The sequence below is a fragment of the Balaenoptera physalus genome, assembly GCF_965194825.1.
Source record: "Balaenoptera physalus genome assembly, chromosome: 3".
Taxonomy (NCBI): Eukaryota; Metazoa; Chordata; class Mammalia; order Artiodactyla; family Balaenopteridae; genus Balaenoptera; species Balaenoptera physalus.
Window position 1 is genome coordinate 171,268,844 of NC_138890.1, and position 17,191 is coordinate 171,286,034.

Here is a 17,191-nt window from a genome sequence, read left to right on the forward strand (position 1 = left end):
GTGTTACTTTGTTATGGCAGCCTGAGCAGACTTATACAGGGGCTAACCATTTTCTGCCTTTACTGGTCCCTGGGTGGTTTATTATCCCTTGAGGAAGAGAGAGTTATCACCCGTATGGAGCTGAAGGAAAAGTCCAAGATTTCCAATGAAGGTAAGTGGAAATTTCTACTTCTTTTTACTATCAATTTGTATTTATGATTCCTGTTACTAATTCACATTTACCATTAATTTGTTAACACCTAGTCTGTTTGTATTTACTTTTGAAGTTCATCCTTTTGAAAATTCTATTTTTGGTTATATTCTAAAAATAGATTCTTTATTAGTATTTGTATATAACCTATAAAAATGTATTAATTTACACGTCCTGAAGGTCCCCCAGTTTTTTGGGGCATACTTTTATTTTATTATTTATTTATTTGCTTGCTTGCTTATTTATTAAATTAATTTTTACTGGAGTGGTTAGGTGCACGGGATAGTTTGGAACACAGCTTCGGAAGGCTGAACTGAAATGCAGCCCCAGAGCTGCCGTCAGGCTCTTGGTATGGACGTCCTCTCCGTCTTTCTTTGGTCTCCCTGGCTGGTTTGTGAGCTCCACAAGGGCAGAGACTATGTTCTGTTAACCTGTAGACACACACAACAGCCAAGTGCCTGGTGCAGAAGAAGCACTTAGTAAACGTCTATTGAGAGACTGCACTTCGGTTGACCGTCGGGTAGCCGGGCGGGGCATGATGTCTGGGAGAAGCAGAGAGAGAGTCGTCAGCGGTGGTGGAAGGTCAAAGCCAGGGATGGTCTGTGGGGAGCACATGCCCAGAGGAATCATTCACGTGTTCACTGCAGTGGGCGATGCCCCAAGGGAAGAAACGGAAACAAAATATCAGAGGGGTGACCCGGGGGAGGCCCTCAGTTGGGACGGGGCGGGGGTCAGTAAAGGACCCTGGAAATACTTGAGAGGACAGAACACGGGGCCATCGCGGGTCTCGTGCTGTGATTTCTGGGACGGGTGTTCACCCCCCTGGGCCCCAGAGGAGTTCAATCAGAGGTGGAGAGAGCTCTCGGGGGCGTTTGAAGAGGAGGCACCTGGTGACCGGTGGGGGGCATACTCCACGGAGGGCGAAGATAAAAACCAACTCTGAGGGTTTCGGTGGGGATGACTGAGAAGGAAGACGGAGAGAACCCGCCCATTCAAGACGCCAGGAAGACGGAGAGAATCACGGTAACAGCTAAGGGAAAGAGGAACACGGCAAGAGGGCGATCCAATGACCCACACGGCCTTCTGATAATGCCAGTGAAGGGGGTAGCACTAAGGCAAGTCTCCCAGCCTGGGCACTGCTGACATTTGGGTGGGATCAGTCTTTGTTGGGGGGTGTCCTGCACACTGCAGGGTGTTGAGCAGCATTCCTGCCTCTGCCCACTAGATGCCAAGAGCATCTCTCCCTCCAGCGTGACAACCAAAAAGGTCTCCAGACATTGCCAAACGTCCCCTGGGCAACAAAATTGCTCCCAATTGAGACACACACACACATATATATACATATACATATATATACACGTATATATATGTGTATATATATGAAGGGGGAAGAGGAATTAAAGTTCTGGCTCAGAGAGAAAGATTTCTTCCTTCCTTTCCTCGAGTGAATTATTGTATCATTCTAGAAAAAGATGGATGAAATACTACTGTTGCCATAAATCCGCAACTTAGAAGTGTGGGAGCAAAACCAAACAATTTAAAATATTAGAACCACGAAGCAGACTGTCAGCTAACTTTGGTGGAAATGCAGAGAGTCATTTCTTAAGAACAGTTACACTTTTCCATCAGAGCTTGCTAGTATCTCTTGTCTCATGACTTAGGGGCAAGACATGATTTGGAGGTATCTGCAGTCAGTTGGAAAACATCTCGCTCCTTGACGGGAGGCATGAGCTGTTAAATCAACAGGCAGGATCCTGTGCCGTAAAAATGACAACTGTCCTGGCAAGGAGAACAGACTGGCCGTGGGAGAAATGGTTTGCTTTTCACAGAATAAAGGTGCAGCAAACGAGCTTCTCTCCCTGATAAATGACTGCCCAATCTGTTTCCAGGCACCAGGCTTCAACTGCGGGTTTGATGTGACCTCAGTGATAAATGAAGAGACTGAGCTCTGGGAGTGGGGTTTAAATCCAACGTCAAGGACTCATTCGGGCTTAGTAAAGCCTAGAGAAAATTATGCTCAGTCTCTAGAAGACTCAGTTCACTTCAAGAAGTCCTTATAACTGAACTTTTGATAAATGTTTGACGACAGCCTGAAACAGCTCTTTCTTCCATGATCCAAATAATTTCTCCCGTCTCCAAATATTTAACTGACTTCTAGCTACACAGCGAGACCACTCATTCAGTTTCCTGGAACACATTTGGCAAGCTGTTTGTTTTGCAAGTTTCACCTGCAGGGAATGTGGCATAAAGTAAATGCATGTTTATTGAGGTTATTTTATAATCCAAGTGACTGGTATTGACCGAGGTGAAATTAACACAAGCCTCTGCTCCCGGCTTCTCCTCTCTTTCCTGCTCGCCTTCCTCTATCCATCAAACGTCCACTGCATTCCTGCTGTGTTGGTGCTCGTCTGATTCTGAAGATTCGGAACTGCTGTCTAAGGAGCACTTAGTTCTGCTGCCTGGGGCTCCTGGGAGAACGGATCAGACCTCACAGTTCTCTGAAGGAGAGTCACCCCAACCAGGTGAGCTGAGTGTCCCAGCATGGAGATCGGCCCTCACCTGGGAGCTCAGGGCATCTGAGCTTCAGGCACCTTTTGGAGAACAGGACTGGAACTCACAGCTTCCCAGTGTTTACCAAAACTCAGAGGCGTGAAATAATATTTATGGAAAATGGTCTGATTCCTGGGTCATCTGTGGATTCCTCTGTATCCAGTGAACTTGGATTAAACTGGACGCAATGTTCTCCACCTGATCTCACTCTACCAAAGAATGTATTTGATTAAAATATGCATTAAGAGATGTTCTAGCCAACAACCTCCCCCCTCCATGTGTTAAACCGTGTTCCATGAGGAAGTTACCAAGCACACTGTTCACTACAGAGCCATCCTAATGGTTATGAGGGCCTGTTTGTTAGAGCTTGGGTCAGGGACCCAGTGGAGCATCCAGCTGCAGCCTTACGTGGCTTGGCTTCAAATATATTAATGAATGAGTGATTTGATCTCACCTTATGGACACTAAAGCACTGCGCTTGTGTTGGCTGCTGGAAATTTTGGAACAATTAATAGCAATCGTGTATGTATGCATGTACTTAATCCTCACAACGATTCCCATGAAAGAATGCCTGTCTTTATCCCCATTATGCAGATGAGAAAGGGAAACCCAGAGAGGTTAATAACTTGTGTAAGTGGAATAACCAGGCTTTGCAGGCAGGCAATCTGACTCCAGGGTCCTCAATCTTCATTTACTCTAAATGTAAATGGATTAAATACTCCAATCAAAAGACACAGAGTGGCTGATAGGTTACAAAAAAAAAAAAAATCCATATATATGCTGCCTACAAGAGACTCACTTCAAATTTAAAGACACACTCAGACTGAAAGTGAGGGCATGGAAAAAGGTATTCCATGCAAATGGAAACAAAAAGAAAGCTGAAGTATCAATACTTAACATCAGACAAATAAACTTCACCATCTTGCCTCCTTCCCCGTGTGCATCTTGAACGTGGTCAGAACTTTTGCTATCTGATTTTCATCTTATTGCATCATCCTCATTTTTGTTTCTATCTTATCTTTCAAATTCCTTGCATGTTAGTATATTAATTTAAAAATATTTTTGCATTGTGTCCATTTTTGTAAGCTTCTTAAGGGAGAGATTTAAATAAAGTAGGCACATACATGTAGACAAGTAGGTAAGCATTTTTCCTTGATAGTCTTGCTGCTAAAATGGTGACAGCTGTGTTGGATGATGTGTCTAAGAGATATTCAGCTGATGGAAAACTATATCCAAGCATTGCTCATTAAGGGCTCTGGAACTGGCCACCACCCATGTGGATGACTGGAATTCTACTTGGGTGCCTTATTGAAAACTCAAACTTGTAAGTCTAAAACTATTATTTCTATTTAATCTCCCATTAACGGCTCTTATTCTTGACTCTTCTACTTTTGCTAATGGTGTCATCAATTTCAGATCCCTAAACTAGAAACCTGAGATTCAGACAGCCCCCTCCATCCTGCTTCCTCAGCTCCCAAGTCCATCTCCCATGGACATGCTTCTTCCATTCACCTCTTTCTTTATTTTCTTTGTTTCTTTATTTTCATTGTTTATACTGTGACCACTACTTGTCTGAAAGTAGGAAGTTCACTAAATAACTGCCAGCACTTTTGAGTCAGACAAAGTTGGGTCCAGCTCCAGGTTCTACAATCATCAGCTGCATGGCCTTGGCTGAGTCACTTAACTTCTCTGGGGCTCAGTTTCCTCATCTGTGAATTGAAACAATAACTACCAGTCTCATAGGGTTGTGGTTAAGATGAAATGAATTCATATGGGCAACACGTTCAGCCTGCATCCCTGAGGCTCAGGATTTATTTAGTTTCCTTCATGATAGGTTAGAGAAGCACATCACTCTGCTTGACATGAAAAGCTTCTAGGAGGAAAATGTCAGCAAGAATTGCTTTATGCCCTGGTTTAGTACTTCTCCCTCATTCCATACACTGAGAAACCTACACTGATGTATGGCTTCGACAACAATCTAAGTGCCTGAAATGTTAAGTATCTTTGAGATTCTCAGTGTGTATAGCAAAGAGTGATGGTTCTTCCTTCAGTGTTTGTTTCCTATTAGTAGCATTAAAGTAGGAGGGCATTTCTCTCTCCACTTACCCTACATAACGATAGCTTTGGTGTTTGTGCAAAAATACACAGCACTGAGATAATGCTTTTCATTTCAGCAGAGACCAAAACTATTTTCTACTTTTGCCAGTAAAGGTAACTATGGTTGTGAGTTTCAAAATATGCTTTAGTTACTAAGAAACTGGCAGCAGAAGATCTGAGAATGATTCCTTACTTCTTCCCTGTTCAACTTGGTGGAATGTCCTAAAGTTTCACCAAAATTCATATGAGGAAGCCTAATCCCCAATGTGATGGTATTAGGAGGTGGAGCTTTGGGGAAGTAATTAGGTCACATGGGTGGAGACCTCACGAATGGGATTCCTGCCCTTATAAGAAGAGACAGGAGAGAGCTGCTTCCTCTCTCTCTGCTCTCCATCTGCACCGAATAAGGACACAGAGAGAAGACGGCCGTCTGCAAACCAGAAAGAGGGCCCTCACCAGATGCCAAATCTGCAGACTTGATCTCAGACTCCCCAGCTTCCAGAACTGTGAGAAATAAATGTTGTTTGTGACCCAGTCTATGGTAATTTCTTATAGCAGCCCAGCTGAGACACCTCTAATATCCCCAGGCTTACCTAGCATTGGAATTGCTGTTTGCATGCATGACTTTTTCCAGACTATAAACTCTGGAGGGCAATTACAGAGGGGCAATCGTTAACAAGTAATTGGCACTTGCCCCAATGGGTAAAGAAAATCTACGCTGGTTGACCTACTAGCTAAATAAAATCCCGAACAGTCAAGCCAGGCAGCTCCTAACTCAGGCAGAGACAGAACTGCTAGCCTGACTCAGTGAACGTGGATGGGCAATGTTTATTGCTCATTGTTTTGTCGGTCAGCTCGGTTTTGCTAATAAACTGAGTAAGCGTAGGAATCTCATAGATGGGTCACTTGGAGCCTGGAATCTTATTTGGGGGATTGAGGGAGAAGAATGATGGAGAAATCCTAGTGCTAGCCACAGCGGTACGTCTATGGGGCCAACTCAGCAAGAAACAGAGTGAGAGGTAGTGCTTACAAACTAGTAACTACCCTCAGCCCACAACCTGCTGTCAAATTTGTTCTGATAGAATAAATAAATAAAAAAAAACTCATTTAAAATAAATAAATTTTTAAAATAAAAATAATTAAAAAGAGAGCAATAATACAAAGCTTAAAAATTTTTAACGAGCACCAGCACTCATACCTTGATAGGAATACAAGCTCCCTGTTACCTCTTGCTTCTCTGCCTCTCCCCTCCCCCCATTTTTCTGGCACCACAAGTCACTTCTTCCAAAGTGTCGCTGGCAATGGGCATCACTCTATTTGAAATTGTGGATAAAAGCTAGAGGTATGGCTCATCACACCAATAGTGTAATCAAAGTATGGGTTTACATGAAAGTTCTCATCTCTGTACTTTGGTTTTGACATATTTAAGTTCTCAGTAAAATTTGTATTAAAAAGATCAAAACCAATTTACATAATTGCTAAGACCAGAGATGACCCTAATCATTGATTCCGGCATGAAGGATGGACTTCCTTAATGATAGGGCAGGCAAAGTCCCTTCAGAGGTCGAGTAGGGGAGGCTCCAGAGTGCAGCAGAGGGAATGAGGCAATAGGGAGGGGTGATGAGTGTGGCAAACTGGGGAGAACGTGCCAAGATGGGGCAGCTGCTTCTCAGCTGGTGATTGTTGTCATCAGGAATGAAGATCAGGAGATCTACCAATTTTCAGGAGAAACTGGAGATGATTATTTTTTGGTGAGAAGTCCTTTTACAAGAAGTCTACATAAGTCAAGAAAAACATACCTGTAACCACAGTGTGCTATCATGGCTTGAGGTCTAAAGGCCATGGCTGGGAAGGAGCAGGGGGCTGCTATGGGTCTGGGAAGTGGTGAAGTCCTGACGTTAAAATGAAGCGCCTCTGGGGTGCGTAAGCTCCCCCATTTCTATCAACCCTGAATTCCATCGCGGAACATGTACTTTTCAGGTGCATGCTCCGGGGATTATGAGAGCGGGGTCAGAATGCAAGCCTGTTCTCCATGTAATGTTTCATTTTTTGACAAATGCCTGCTTCTTTCAACAACAACAATCAGTTGTTACACATAATACAACCAACCATCTAGTCACGTTGTCTTTAAGCTTAAAATCAGAATGTGTTGTTTCACTTAAGATAACACAGATGAAGCAAAACAAAGGCAGATAGAAAGCCCTGCTCTGACTAGGTGCTGATAGACCCCCGTGCATTAGTTTTCCCAGTGGGTAAGTAGCCTGTGCCGGCATGTAGAAAATGTGGAGGTAATTACAAATAAAAGCTGACTTTCAAAAGGCTTCTTCTATCCAGACAGCTCTGCCTCTTTTTGGATTTAAGAAAAACACATGAATCCTTGAGAAACCCAATATATTTTGCCAAACTAAATATCTGGCTGTGTTGAATGTGTTTTGTTGCCAAACTAAATATTTGGCTAAATAATAAATAGAAAAATTTTTGTTTGTAAACAATAAATGGAAAGTTTTTGGGTTTTAACTAGAGAGACAAGTAGGTAGGCTACAAAAGGCAACAGGGACATTCATTTTTTCATAAAGACTATATCCATATTATTATTTCTCAAGCATGCTATGCCCCCAATCAAACATAATGAACTTTCCTTTCAGATTTTCACTGAATTTCAAAATATTTCTAGGATGATCTTACCGAGATTCTAATTAAATGTTCTAAATAAAAATAGCTAGTATTGAGTAAAAGCTCCCTGCATGGATCTGATGCCATATTTCATTTATGTCCAAAAACCCTTTTACCTATTCTGCAGGAGGAAGCAATGGTATCCATACGTGAAACAGTGTACAAACCATAACTGTATTATTACCGCTATTAGCATTTTTATTACCCACTCTGCCCATGGAGCATTTTTCATATTAATGTCTTCCCCACAGCCTCAGGAAATGAGTGGGATCCCCACTGTATATAAAAGGACACTAATGTGCAGAAAGCTTAGCTACCATGGTAAGGAATGAGCAGCCTCACGTGAAAGCCACGCTCTTTCCATTCTGCCATGAAGGTAAATACTCATGTATTAACAGTGGTGGCTGTCAGGAGTCAGGATGCAGCTCAAGGGTAGCTGAGAAGGCAGATTTTGTGGCTGCCAGTGATGAGGGCAGAAGGGATGGGGCACCCGTGGAAGGAGTGCTTGTGTGAATGGTGTGCGTACAAACGTGTGGGTGCAGAAGCCAACATGGTGGGGGGCTGGGGAAGAAGAGGAGGGGGTGAAGCAGCACAAGAGCTGTGGGCGGAGGGAGGTGAGCCCTGCACCCAGAGTGCCCGGGTTATGCAGCCCTGCTCTATAACCTTGCTCTATGGCTGCTTGTTCTATGACCTTGGGCAAGTTACTGCACTGCTGTGCCTCAGTTTCTCCATCTGTAAAATGGGCCCGGGTTGGGGTGCCTCCTAGGCTTGTTAAAAGTAAAGCCTCAGGAGGCATTTATTAAGTTTTCGAAAATGTTAGGAGAAAAAAAAAAGGAGAGCGTTTGCATTGGGAGGAGCAGAATTGTAAAATGGCGGGAAGGGAGCGAGAGGCTGGGCTGGGAAGCAGGGTGGACACGCGCTGCTCCATCATTCATTGAACAGACATGGGCAATCGCTCTGTTCAGCGCCCCCTGCTGGAACTTTGGGGAACACCACATAAGACAGGGCTCCTGCTATAATTTGGATGCTGGATAAGAAACACACGTCTAAACAAAAGCAGGAAACGATATGCAGCACGTGGGAGGACAGGAAATAGGATCTAGACACAGGCGGTCAGGTGAGGCCAAAGAGCCTCAGGTAAGCGTGCAGGAGAGGCTCCTATGAAAGTGGGAGCCTTGGCACGGCTGATGGGTGAGATCTGAAAACAGGGTGTCTTCCTGTGCATCAGAATCACCTGTGGAAATGGAGATTTCCAGCCCCTCCTTTGGGTGTCCGGAGACCATGTGTAGCACCCACCACAGGGCCTCTGATGCAGATGGTGGGTGCACCCCTCCTGGAGGGTGTATGAGTAGCACTTGGTGCTTGTCTGCACAGACGCACAGTGCACGTTTGAGGGCGATGAGGAAACTGTAGGGAGAGGGAGGGGACGGGTCAGAGCAGGGGCGTGGAGGCAGATGGTGGGGGCCCTGTTCTGGGAGTAGGGAGGACGAGAGGAAGGTGAGGGCGCTGTTAGCAAGCTGGGTGTCTGTGGAAAGCTGGAAACGTGAGCTCCAAGCTTGGCCTAATGGTCAGGAAGGTGGACGATGGTTTTGTAAGCGGTCGGATACACAGGCTGGTGGAGCAAGTCTTAGCTGAGATCCCTGATGGAGGGGAGGGGTTGGGGAAAAAACATGGAAATGTCCACAGAGGAAGGCCTCAGGCAGGAGTCACTAAAGAGAAGAAACCAGAAGCTGAGGGAGAAGAGGACTTCTGGGCGAAGGTGATGGCTGGCTATATCAGAGGCCACAGACGGGACACAGAGAATGATCGCTTGGGGAATGCAAATCCGACTTGGATTTTGGAATTTGGAAGTACTTCCTGATCTTTAGGAGTGGAATTTCTGACATCCGCATTGGTGAGGGTTAGCAAAGAAGGAGAAGGTGAAAAGTAAAGGCAGTGGATAAGGACAAGCCATCCAAAAATTGTGCCTATGGGAAGGTGGAGGAGAGGCCTGGAGACATTTGTTGAAGATCCAGGAGACCAGGGTCTGGTGGTGACAGAGTCGGGACCAGGAAGCCCGGCTGTAGGGATGATGGAGGGATGATGGAGGGTGATTGTGGGATGGAGGAGGGATCATGGAGGGGTGATGGAGGGATGATGGAAGGATGAAGGAGGGATGATGGAGGGATGAAGGAAGGATGATGGAGGAATGATAGAGGAGTGATGGAGGGCTGAGGGAGGGATGAAGAAGGGATATTGGAGGAATGATGGAGGAGTGATGGAGGGATGAAGGAGGGATGATGGAGGGGTGATGGAGGGGTGATGGGGTGATGGAGGGGTGATGGGTGTGATGGAAGGATGATGGAGGGATGAAGGAGGGATGATGGAGGAATGATGTAGGAATGATGGAGGAGTGATGTTGGGTGATGGAGGGATGATAGAGGGCTGATGGAGGGATGAAGGAGGGGTGATGGATGAATGATGGAAGAATGTTGGAGCGGTGATGGAGGGATGATGGTAGGATGATGGAGGAGTCATGGAGGAGTGATGGAGGGATGATGGAGGGGTGATGGAGGGATGAAGGAGGGATGCAGGGGGGATGATGGAGGGATGATGGAAGGATGAAGGAGGGATGATGGAGCAGTGATGGAGGGATGACGGTAGGATGATGGAGGAGTCATGGAGGCGTGATGGAGGGGTGATGGAGGGATGAAGGAGGGATGATGGAGGGATGAAGGAGGGATGCAGGGGGGATGATGGAGGAATGATGGAAGAATGAAGGAGGGATGATGGAGGAATGATGGAAGAGTGATGTTGGGTGATGGAGGGCTGATGGAGGGATGAAGGAGGGGTGATGGATGAATGATGGTGGAATGATGGAGCGGTGATGGAGGGATGATGGTAGGATGATGGAGGAGTCATGGAGGAGTGATGGAGGGATGATGGAGGGATGATGGAGGGGCGATGGAGGGACGAAGGAGGGATGATGGAGGAATGATGATGGAGGGGTGGTGGAGGAGGGGCCCAGCACAGACGCTGAATGCTGAGTGGGTCTTCACGTGCCTCTGAGCATCCCTGCCAAGGGTTCCGTAAGTGGCTGTCACTAGCTAAGTTCCGGAGCAGGTGTGATTTTGTCAAGTGCCCTAAATGGTCCACAAGAGGAGGTCAGCTGAGAGGCCTCAGAATTGGGGCTGGGGTTAGGGTGAGAAGAGTGAGGCACTCACCTCAGCTGCAAAACTTAAGGGGGCACCGAAAAGCTCAGCAATCATGAGAAACAATATCCTAGTGCGATGTTTAGAAAATCAAAATTAATGCAGAAAAATCCAGAAAGAAGTAAAACACTGAAATTTAAAGAAAGATAGGGGCTGTGGACTGCACAGATCCCCCTCAAATTCATATCTTGAAGCCAAACCCACGAGATCTCTCTCTTTCTGCGTTGTGAGGACATAGCAAAAGGGCAGCCAGCAACAAGCCAGGAAGACAGCCCTCACATGAACCGCGTCCCGCAGGACCTTGATCTGGGACTTCCAGCCTCCAGAGCTGTGAGAAAATAAATCTCTGAGGTTGAAGCTGCCCAGCCTTCATTATGGCAGCTGAGCTCACTAATCAGACAGTTTCTGACAGTGCTGTGCTGGGCGTCTTAGAGCCCGAGGCAACAGGAAAAATGTCTGTCCCTGTGTACATAATTTTATGTTATTTTTAATGGTTAATTTTTTTCAGAACATTAAAGATGCTGAAAAGGATTAAGTTTTCTTCCATTAAAGCCAGGACAGTAAAAATCTAATTAGTTCTGTCTTGGGTAAAAATAAGATATTTAGAATTAAAACAATGTTATACATTTTAATACCTTTATTGTCCAATTTTCCAATAGTTTTTCAACACTTGAATGTTCTGGCAATAAAAACCCAACCCTGAAAGATACACAACACCATGTAAACAGGGGTGCCCATTTTTCCTTTTCTGTCAGGCGTCAAGATTGCTTGGAACGGTACTGCTCAAAACTTAGGATTCTTCTAAGTTTTCTTTTATTGCTTGTTTGTTTTACTTTTCCCTTATTACTAAAGTAATTCGTACCCATGAAAAAAATAATAATCTGGAAGCAACACCTGAGTAGAAGGGACATATATTACCCCACTCACTCAGAAAAACGCTAGGGTTAATCTTGAGTCCGACGTTTCATGTTCTCGTCTCTGCCCACGAATGTTAAGAGAGAAGAGGACCCTCTCCTATGCTCCGGGGCGTGGGCCCTGTCTGCGCAAGCTGCTGCCCCTCTGTCCCTCTCTTGGTTGCCTGTGGGAGGTGGCGGGGTTGGGGGGAAGCTAGACACACGGGGGGCGGGGAATGGCTGAGCTCTTCCTCTCTTTGGGGGAATCCAAACACCTCCAGCAAGCTGTGCTCTGGTAAGGTTCATCCCTCTGTGCTGCACCCACCACCTCTGCCCCGCGGCAAACAAGCCAGTGCCCGTCAGGGAGCCCACTGTCCCGAGGGGAAAGGGGTCTTGTTATTGACCCACAAGTTAACAAACCATATCTAGGGACTTCCCTGGTAGTCCAGTGGTTAAGACTCTGCGCTCCCAATTCAGGGGGCACGGGTTCGATCCCTGGTCGGGGAACTAAGATCCCACGTGCCACATGGCATGGCCAAAAGAAAACCAAAACCAAAAACAAAGCATATCTACACACACACACACACACACACACATTCAGAGAAACAAGACACAACATAACAGAAAACCCCCCTAAAAAACCCTAGTTGATTGAAGATACTCAATTTTGACCAAATCACCTTTTCAACCAAATTTCTGGGTGGTCAGCATGTTTTTGACCACGTTGTTTTAAATCAAAAGACCAGGGGCCCTCCCATAACGAGTCACCTTTAAATAAACAGCTCTAATCAACTTTCTTGTATATTTATCTGGTATCAAGCAGCGACCAGACTAGTTGTTTTTTTTTTCTACCTTGTCTGCCAGAGAAAGAAGTTCTGTGAACAGACCCTCAGAAGCCTCCAGAATTCTCATCTTTTCTCATGAGACCTTAATCACTGAGGTCTGGGTTGTGCCTGCAATACAGTGTATGGGTCGCTGCATGACTGTTTTGGTCCCAGGATGACCCGTGGGCAGAGCCGAGGCTCACGTGTGCTGCGTGTGGCCGACACGTGTGTACCTGGGCGTGCTCCTGGCTGGGCACGGCGCTCAGACCCGTCGCCGCCATGTACGTGCTGCCGATGGTCTTGATCTTTTCAACTCCACTGAACTTTGGCTTGGACAGCAGCTGGGGAGCAATGACAATCACACAGTTACTCAGTCGGGTGCTGACCCAAGGCCAAGCATTTTCTAGAGACAGTCTCAAATCCTAGCTCAGTCACAGGAACACGATACTGCTTATTCACCCTTCGACCTTGGGCATCGTGGGGAAAGAACACTTCATGCATCTCACAAAGGGCATGTCCTTGGAAAGATATGCAGTATAATGATTTACTTCCAGTTAACATGAGTTACCTTTCAGAATTTGCTAGTGAAGGAAACAGGATAAATTATGATGCGAGTGATAATGGCCTCAAATAAATTTCCCCACTCTGTGTTTGAAAGGCCTAAATACAAAATCATGAGTCAGAGAGTGAGGTCTTCCCTGCATGGTGAGGGTGATTTATGACCAATTGTAGTGTTGAGGATTGACTTTTGTGCTCGGAAAACCTGGAGTGGAGGGAATAAAGATCTAGAATGGCCCCTCCCATCAGCCCTGACCCTAATATTTTTTGTCCCAGTTTCTGGCACCAGTAATCAGTTTCCTACTGGGCTCCTCCTCATCCACTACATTAGACCTTGGGGTGGGATGGAGGAAAGGTAAAAATAAGATAAGAAGCTGTAGGAAAGAGAAAGACTGGATGGAGAGAGCAAATGAAGGAAACTCTGGAAGGTTCTGTATCTGCTCAGCAGGACAAAGGTATGAACAGAAGACTGGGAACATCTTCTAGACCCTTCCTTGGTACTCCTGCTTTCAGAGGAGATTCGTTCAAGATCACATGTCAGAGAACCTAAGATAAGTGAGCAAATCCCATGATCACATCTCCATGAGCAATCCAACCTGAAAGAACGGTCACTAGTACTAGAGAGCATTTATTTTACCGAGGGGCAGCTGGAGGAAATGTGCCACCATTTTCCACTATGAACCCTGCACAACAGTGAAAATCTCTACTTGTCATTACTTCACCATGAGTCTTGAGTCAACCTCATGGTGACAGTGGTGGTAGCAGAGAAATGCACAGGTACCACAAGACATTTAGAAGGTTGGCCTGAAACCATCATATTATATAATTTCATCACTGTATTTCAAAATTCCATCAATCATGATGAACCTATGTTCACTGATGTCAATTTTCCTATATTTGCAAAATATTGTTAAAAATGGGGTAACAACAATATCTTTCAAACCAGAGGTCTGTTTGTTCTTACTAGAAAACAAAGTGCATTGTTTCCTTTGTAGGCAGAAAACTGAAAATTGAAAAATGACACCTATTCCAATATCTAAGACGTATACTTTGTCCCTTCTAAAATATATTCTACCACATTCATATTGCTTTTTCAATAATAAAGCATGCCATCCATGTACACTTCAAATTGATATCTGACATAGACCTTGGAGTTTGCAGACACACATGCAGATAATCTACTATTTTTTTATGTATAAAGAGATGGGCAAGTATTTTCCTTGGAGTTCAAGCCTTTCAAGAAAATTCATGGGTATGCTGGAGAGATATTTTATTGAACAGATTTTGGTAGTTGTTTATAGAAATCATATTCGGTTTAAGAATAATATGTGTTTGCCTCACCAAAATTAGTCAGTGACCTAAATCGAGCAAAAAGCTTAATGCCAACCACCAGAAATTTTGTCAAAGGACAAGTTTTAAGATATGCCATGATGTTGGACTAACTTCAAATGTGCCAGTCCAGAGAAACACCAAAGTATGGGACTGGGGCCACCCCTGCCCATCAAGGGTAACTCTGAAGTACGTACATCGTCAAAGTCGGCGATGATCTCGTTCAGGAGCCGAAGGCATTCCAAGCCCTCCTTGTTCACATCCGATTCTGTATAGAATTCTTTGAAATCCGGAATGGAGGCAAACATGACACAGACACAGTCATAGGACTGGTGGTATAAATCCTGCCCGGGAGAAGAGGAAGGGATGAGCACTAGGAAAGCTTTTAAGCAAACACGCTCCCAATGGAAGTGCTTCTTTACGTTAAGACTGGTAAAGAAATCACCCAGTGTCCACTGCACCTGCTCTACCCTCGTCCCAAGCCCATTTTAGGCACTTGGCCATTGATCACAGGTGAAGGCTTCTAGTGAGCTGGATACAGGCTCAGAAGCGTCAACACCACACTCCCACTGTCACTGCCGGTTAGTATGAGGTGCCCTTCCAGTTACCCCTCTCTGCCATCTCTACCTTAGACAATTACAAGAGACCATAGACTTCTCACTTAGGAAACAACAACAACAACATTCTTTTAACAACTAAAGGGAAACAAGACGATTTCCCAAGCTACTATATTGTCCTAAAGTGACTCATTATGGCTACATTCTTTGGATTGGAGGCTTCATGAATTTTCCTCTTCAGTGTCTCCTGAAAGGAGCGGATGAAACTCATCATGTTACTTCTTTTTTTTTTTTTAAACATCTTTATTGGAGTATAATTGCTTTACAATGGTGTGTTAGTTTCCGCTTTATAACAAAGTGAATCAGCTATACATATACATATGTTCCCATATCTCTTCCCTCTTGCGTCTCCCTCCCTACCACCCTCCCTATCCCACCCCTCTAGGTGGTCACAAGCACCGAGCTGATCTCCCTGTGCTATGTGGCTGCTTCCCACTAGCTATCTATTTTACATTTGGTAGTGTATATATGTCCATGACACTCTCTCACCCTGTCACATCTTACCCCTCCCCCTCCCCATATCCTCAAGTCCATTCTCTAGTAGGTCTGTGTCTTTATTCCCGTCTTGCCACTAGGTTCTTCATGACCTTTTTTTTTTTTTTCCCTTAGATTCCATATATATGTGTTAGCATACTGTACTTGTTTTTCTCTTTCTGACTTACTTCACTCTGTATGACAGACTCTAACTCCATCCTCCTCACTACAAATACCTCCATTTCATGTTACTTCTTAATTACACCAGAGAGAACTAGTGAAATTCCCCAGACTACTTATTCTATTGTATTAGACACCAGAAATACTTGTTCGGGACTTCCTTTTGTTTTTAAATAGACTATAGTCTAAACTAAAAGTCTAAAAGTCTAAAAGTCTAAACTATAGCTCATAGTTTCACCCATGAGGAAAATTACAATGTCTTGTAAATACAATTTCAAGGTGTTTCCACACATAATTTTCCCCAGCATATAGTGAGACCTTCAAGTTCAGTGGAGATTTCATAAAGGAAGCGTTATTATGTGGGCATGGGGGCTGGTCCTGGGCGGGAGGATCTGCTCTCTCACCGGTGCTGGTGCATCAGGGCCCTTGGATGGCCTGTCCCGGGCAGAACGGCCAGGTGCCAATGTGGGCACCCTGCATCACGGGAAACACTCCCTCCGCCAGGAAACGTGAGGAGAGTTCTGTTACACAAGATCGCAACCTCTGAGTGGAGGAAAGAAAGCTAGCGGCTGGTGTTTCCTGTGTGCCTGGCAGAGGGAGAGAATCTACCCTGCATAGATGTTACCAGTGTGCTCTGCTCTCTGGGGCACTCAGATGAATCCCTTAGCAGGGAGTGAGCACTTCAATAGCACCATAACTCCAAGGTTTGGTGGCCTCTCAGAAAAACCATTCTTCCTCCGCTGAGGTCTCATGACACACACATCAGGGCAACGGCAACCCACGGCAGGTCACAACCACTTCCTGGGAAAGATAGACTTGTGTCGTCTTCCTGTTCTCAGGGCCAACCACCTTGTAATGCCTTCTGCTACTGCCTGACAATCTCTATAAAATACATGAACAATAGAATCAAGGTTTTTCTTTTCTATTCTGCTCTCAGTATGGTTGAGTTGGCTCTTTGTGCAGACCTGTACTTCCTCTCTCTGAAAAGTTGTTTTTGTGAACACTCATATCCTCGGAAGACGACCTGTGGCACGTGTGATCGCCAAGCTTAGGTTCCAGTAACGCTGACCAAGCCAGGGTGTCAGGGTAACGGGGGAGAGAAAAGCCCCTCGAAGCCTCTTCTAGTTAAAAAGGGCAGTTTCATAAAAGTCGTATAAACTCCACTGACTTCTCTACTCTTAAGGAAAAGGGGTACATCTAGCAAGGCAAGGATGTATTTTCTGTACCCTGCATTTCCCCGCTGTCTGCTGACATCAGCCAGAGTGACCATCTGGGGAACGATGATGACGAGAATACACACAATAATCGCCAGCACTGCCTGAGTGCCCACCGCATGCCAGGATGCCCACCCCTCTGAACTCTCCAGCAGCATTAACTCGCCCCTGACTACAATGCTAGGAAGCTGGTATTTTTATTCTCAATCTACAGATGAGGAAACTGAGGCACAGAACAGTTACATTACTTTCTCAAGGTCACAGTTACCAAGTCTGATGCAGAGGTCACTCTTATAAATGCTACACTTTATACTTTACCCTGCATTTCCTGGATGACCACAGACTGTGCTGCCTGCACCTGGGGCAGCATGGGGTCTCGACTCACTTGTAGGTCACGTCAC

General features: G+C 45.2%; 1 protein-coding gene across 4 annotated transcripts in view; it reads right to left on the minus strand.

The window, feature by feature from the left end:
- ADCY2 (adenylate cyclase 2) overlaps positions 1–17,191 on the minus strand; it is a 427,841-nt gene that overhangs the window by 9,140 nt on the left and 401,510 nt on the right. For 3 of the 4 annotated variants that reach the window (XM_082454366.1, XM_082454365.1, XM_082454367.1), the window contains 2 exons: positions 14,503–14,649; positions 12,652–12,759 (listed from right to left, as the gene is read on the minus strand). In XM_082454366.1, coding sequence (XP_082310492.1) covers positions 12,652–12,759; positions 14,503–14,649 — 255 coding nt within the window. Of the gene's footprint in view, positions 1–12,651; positions 12,760–14,502; positions 14,650–17,191 lie in introns of those variants that run through there. The other variant, XM_082454368.1, reaches the window with a different exon arrangement.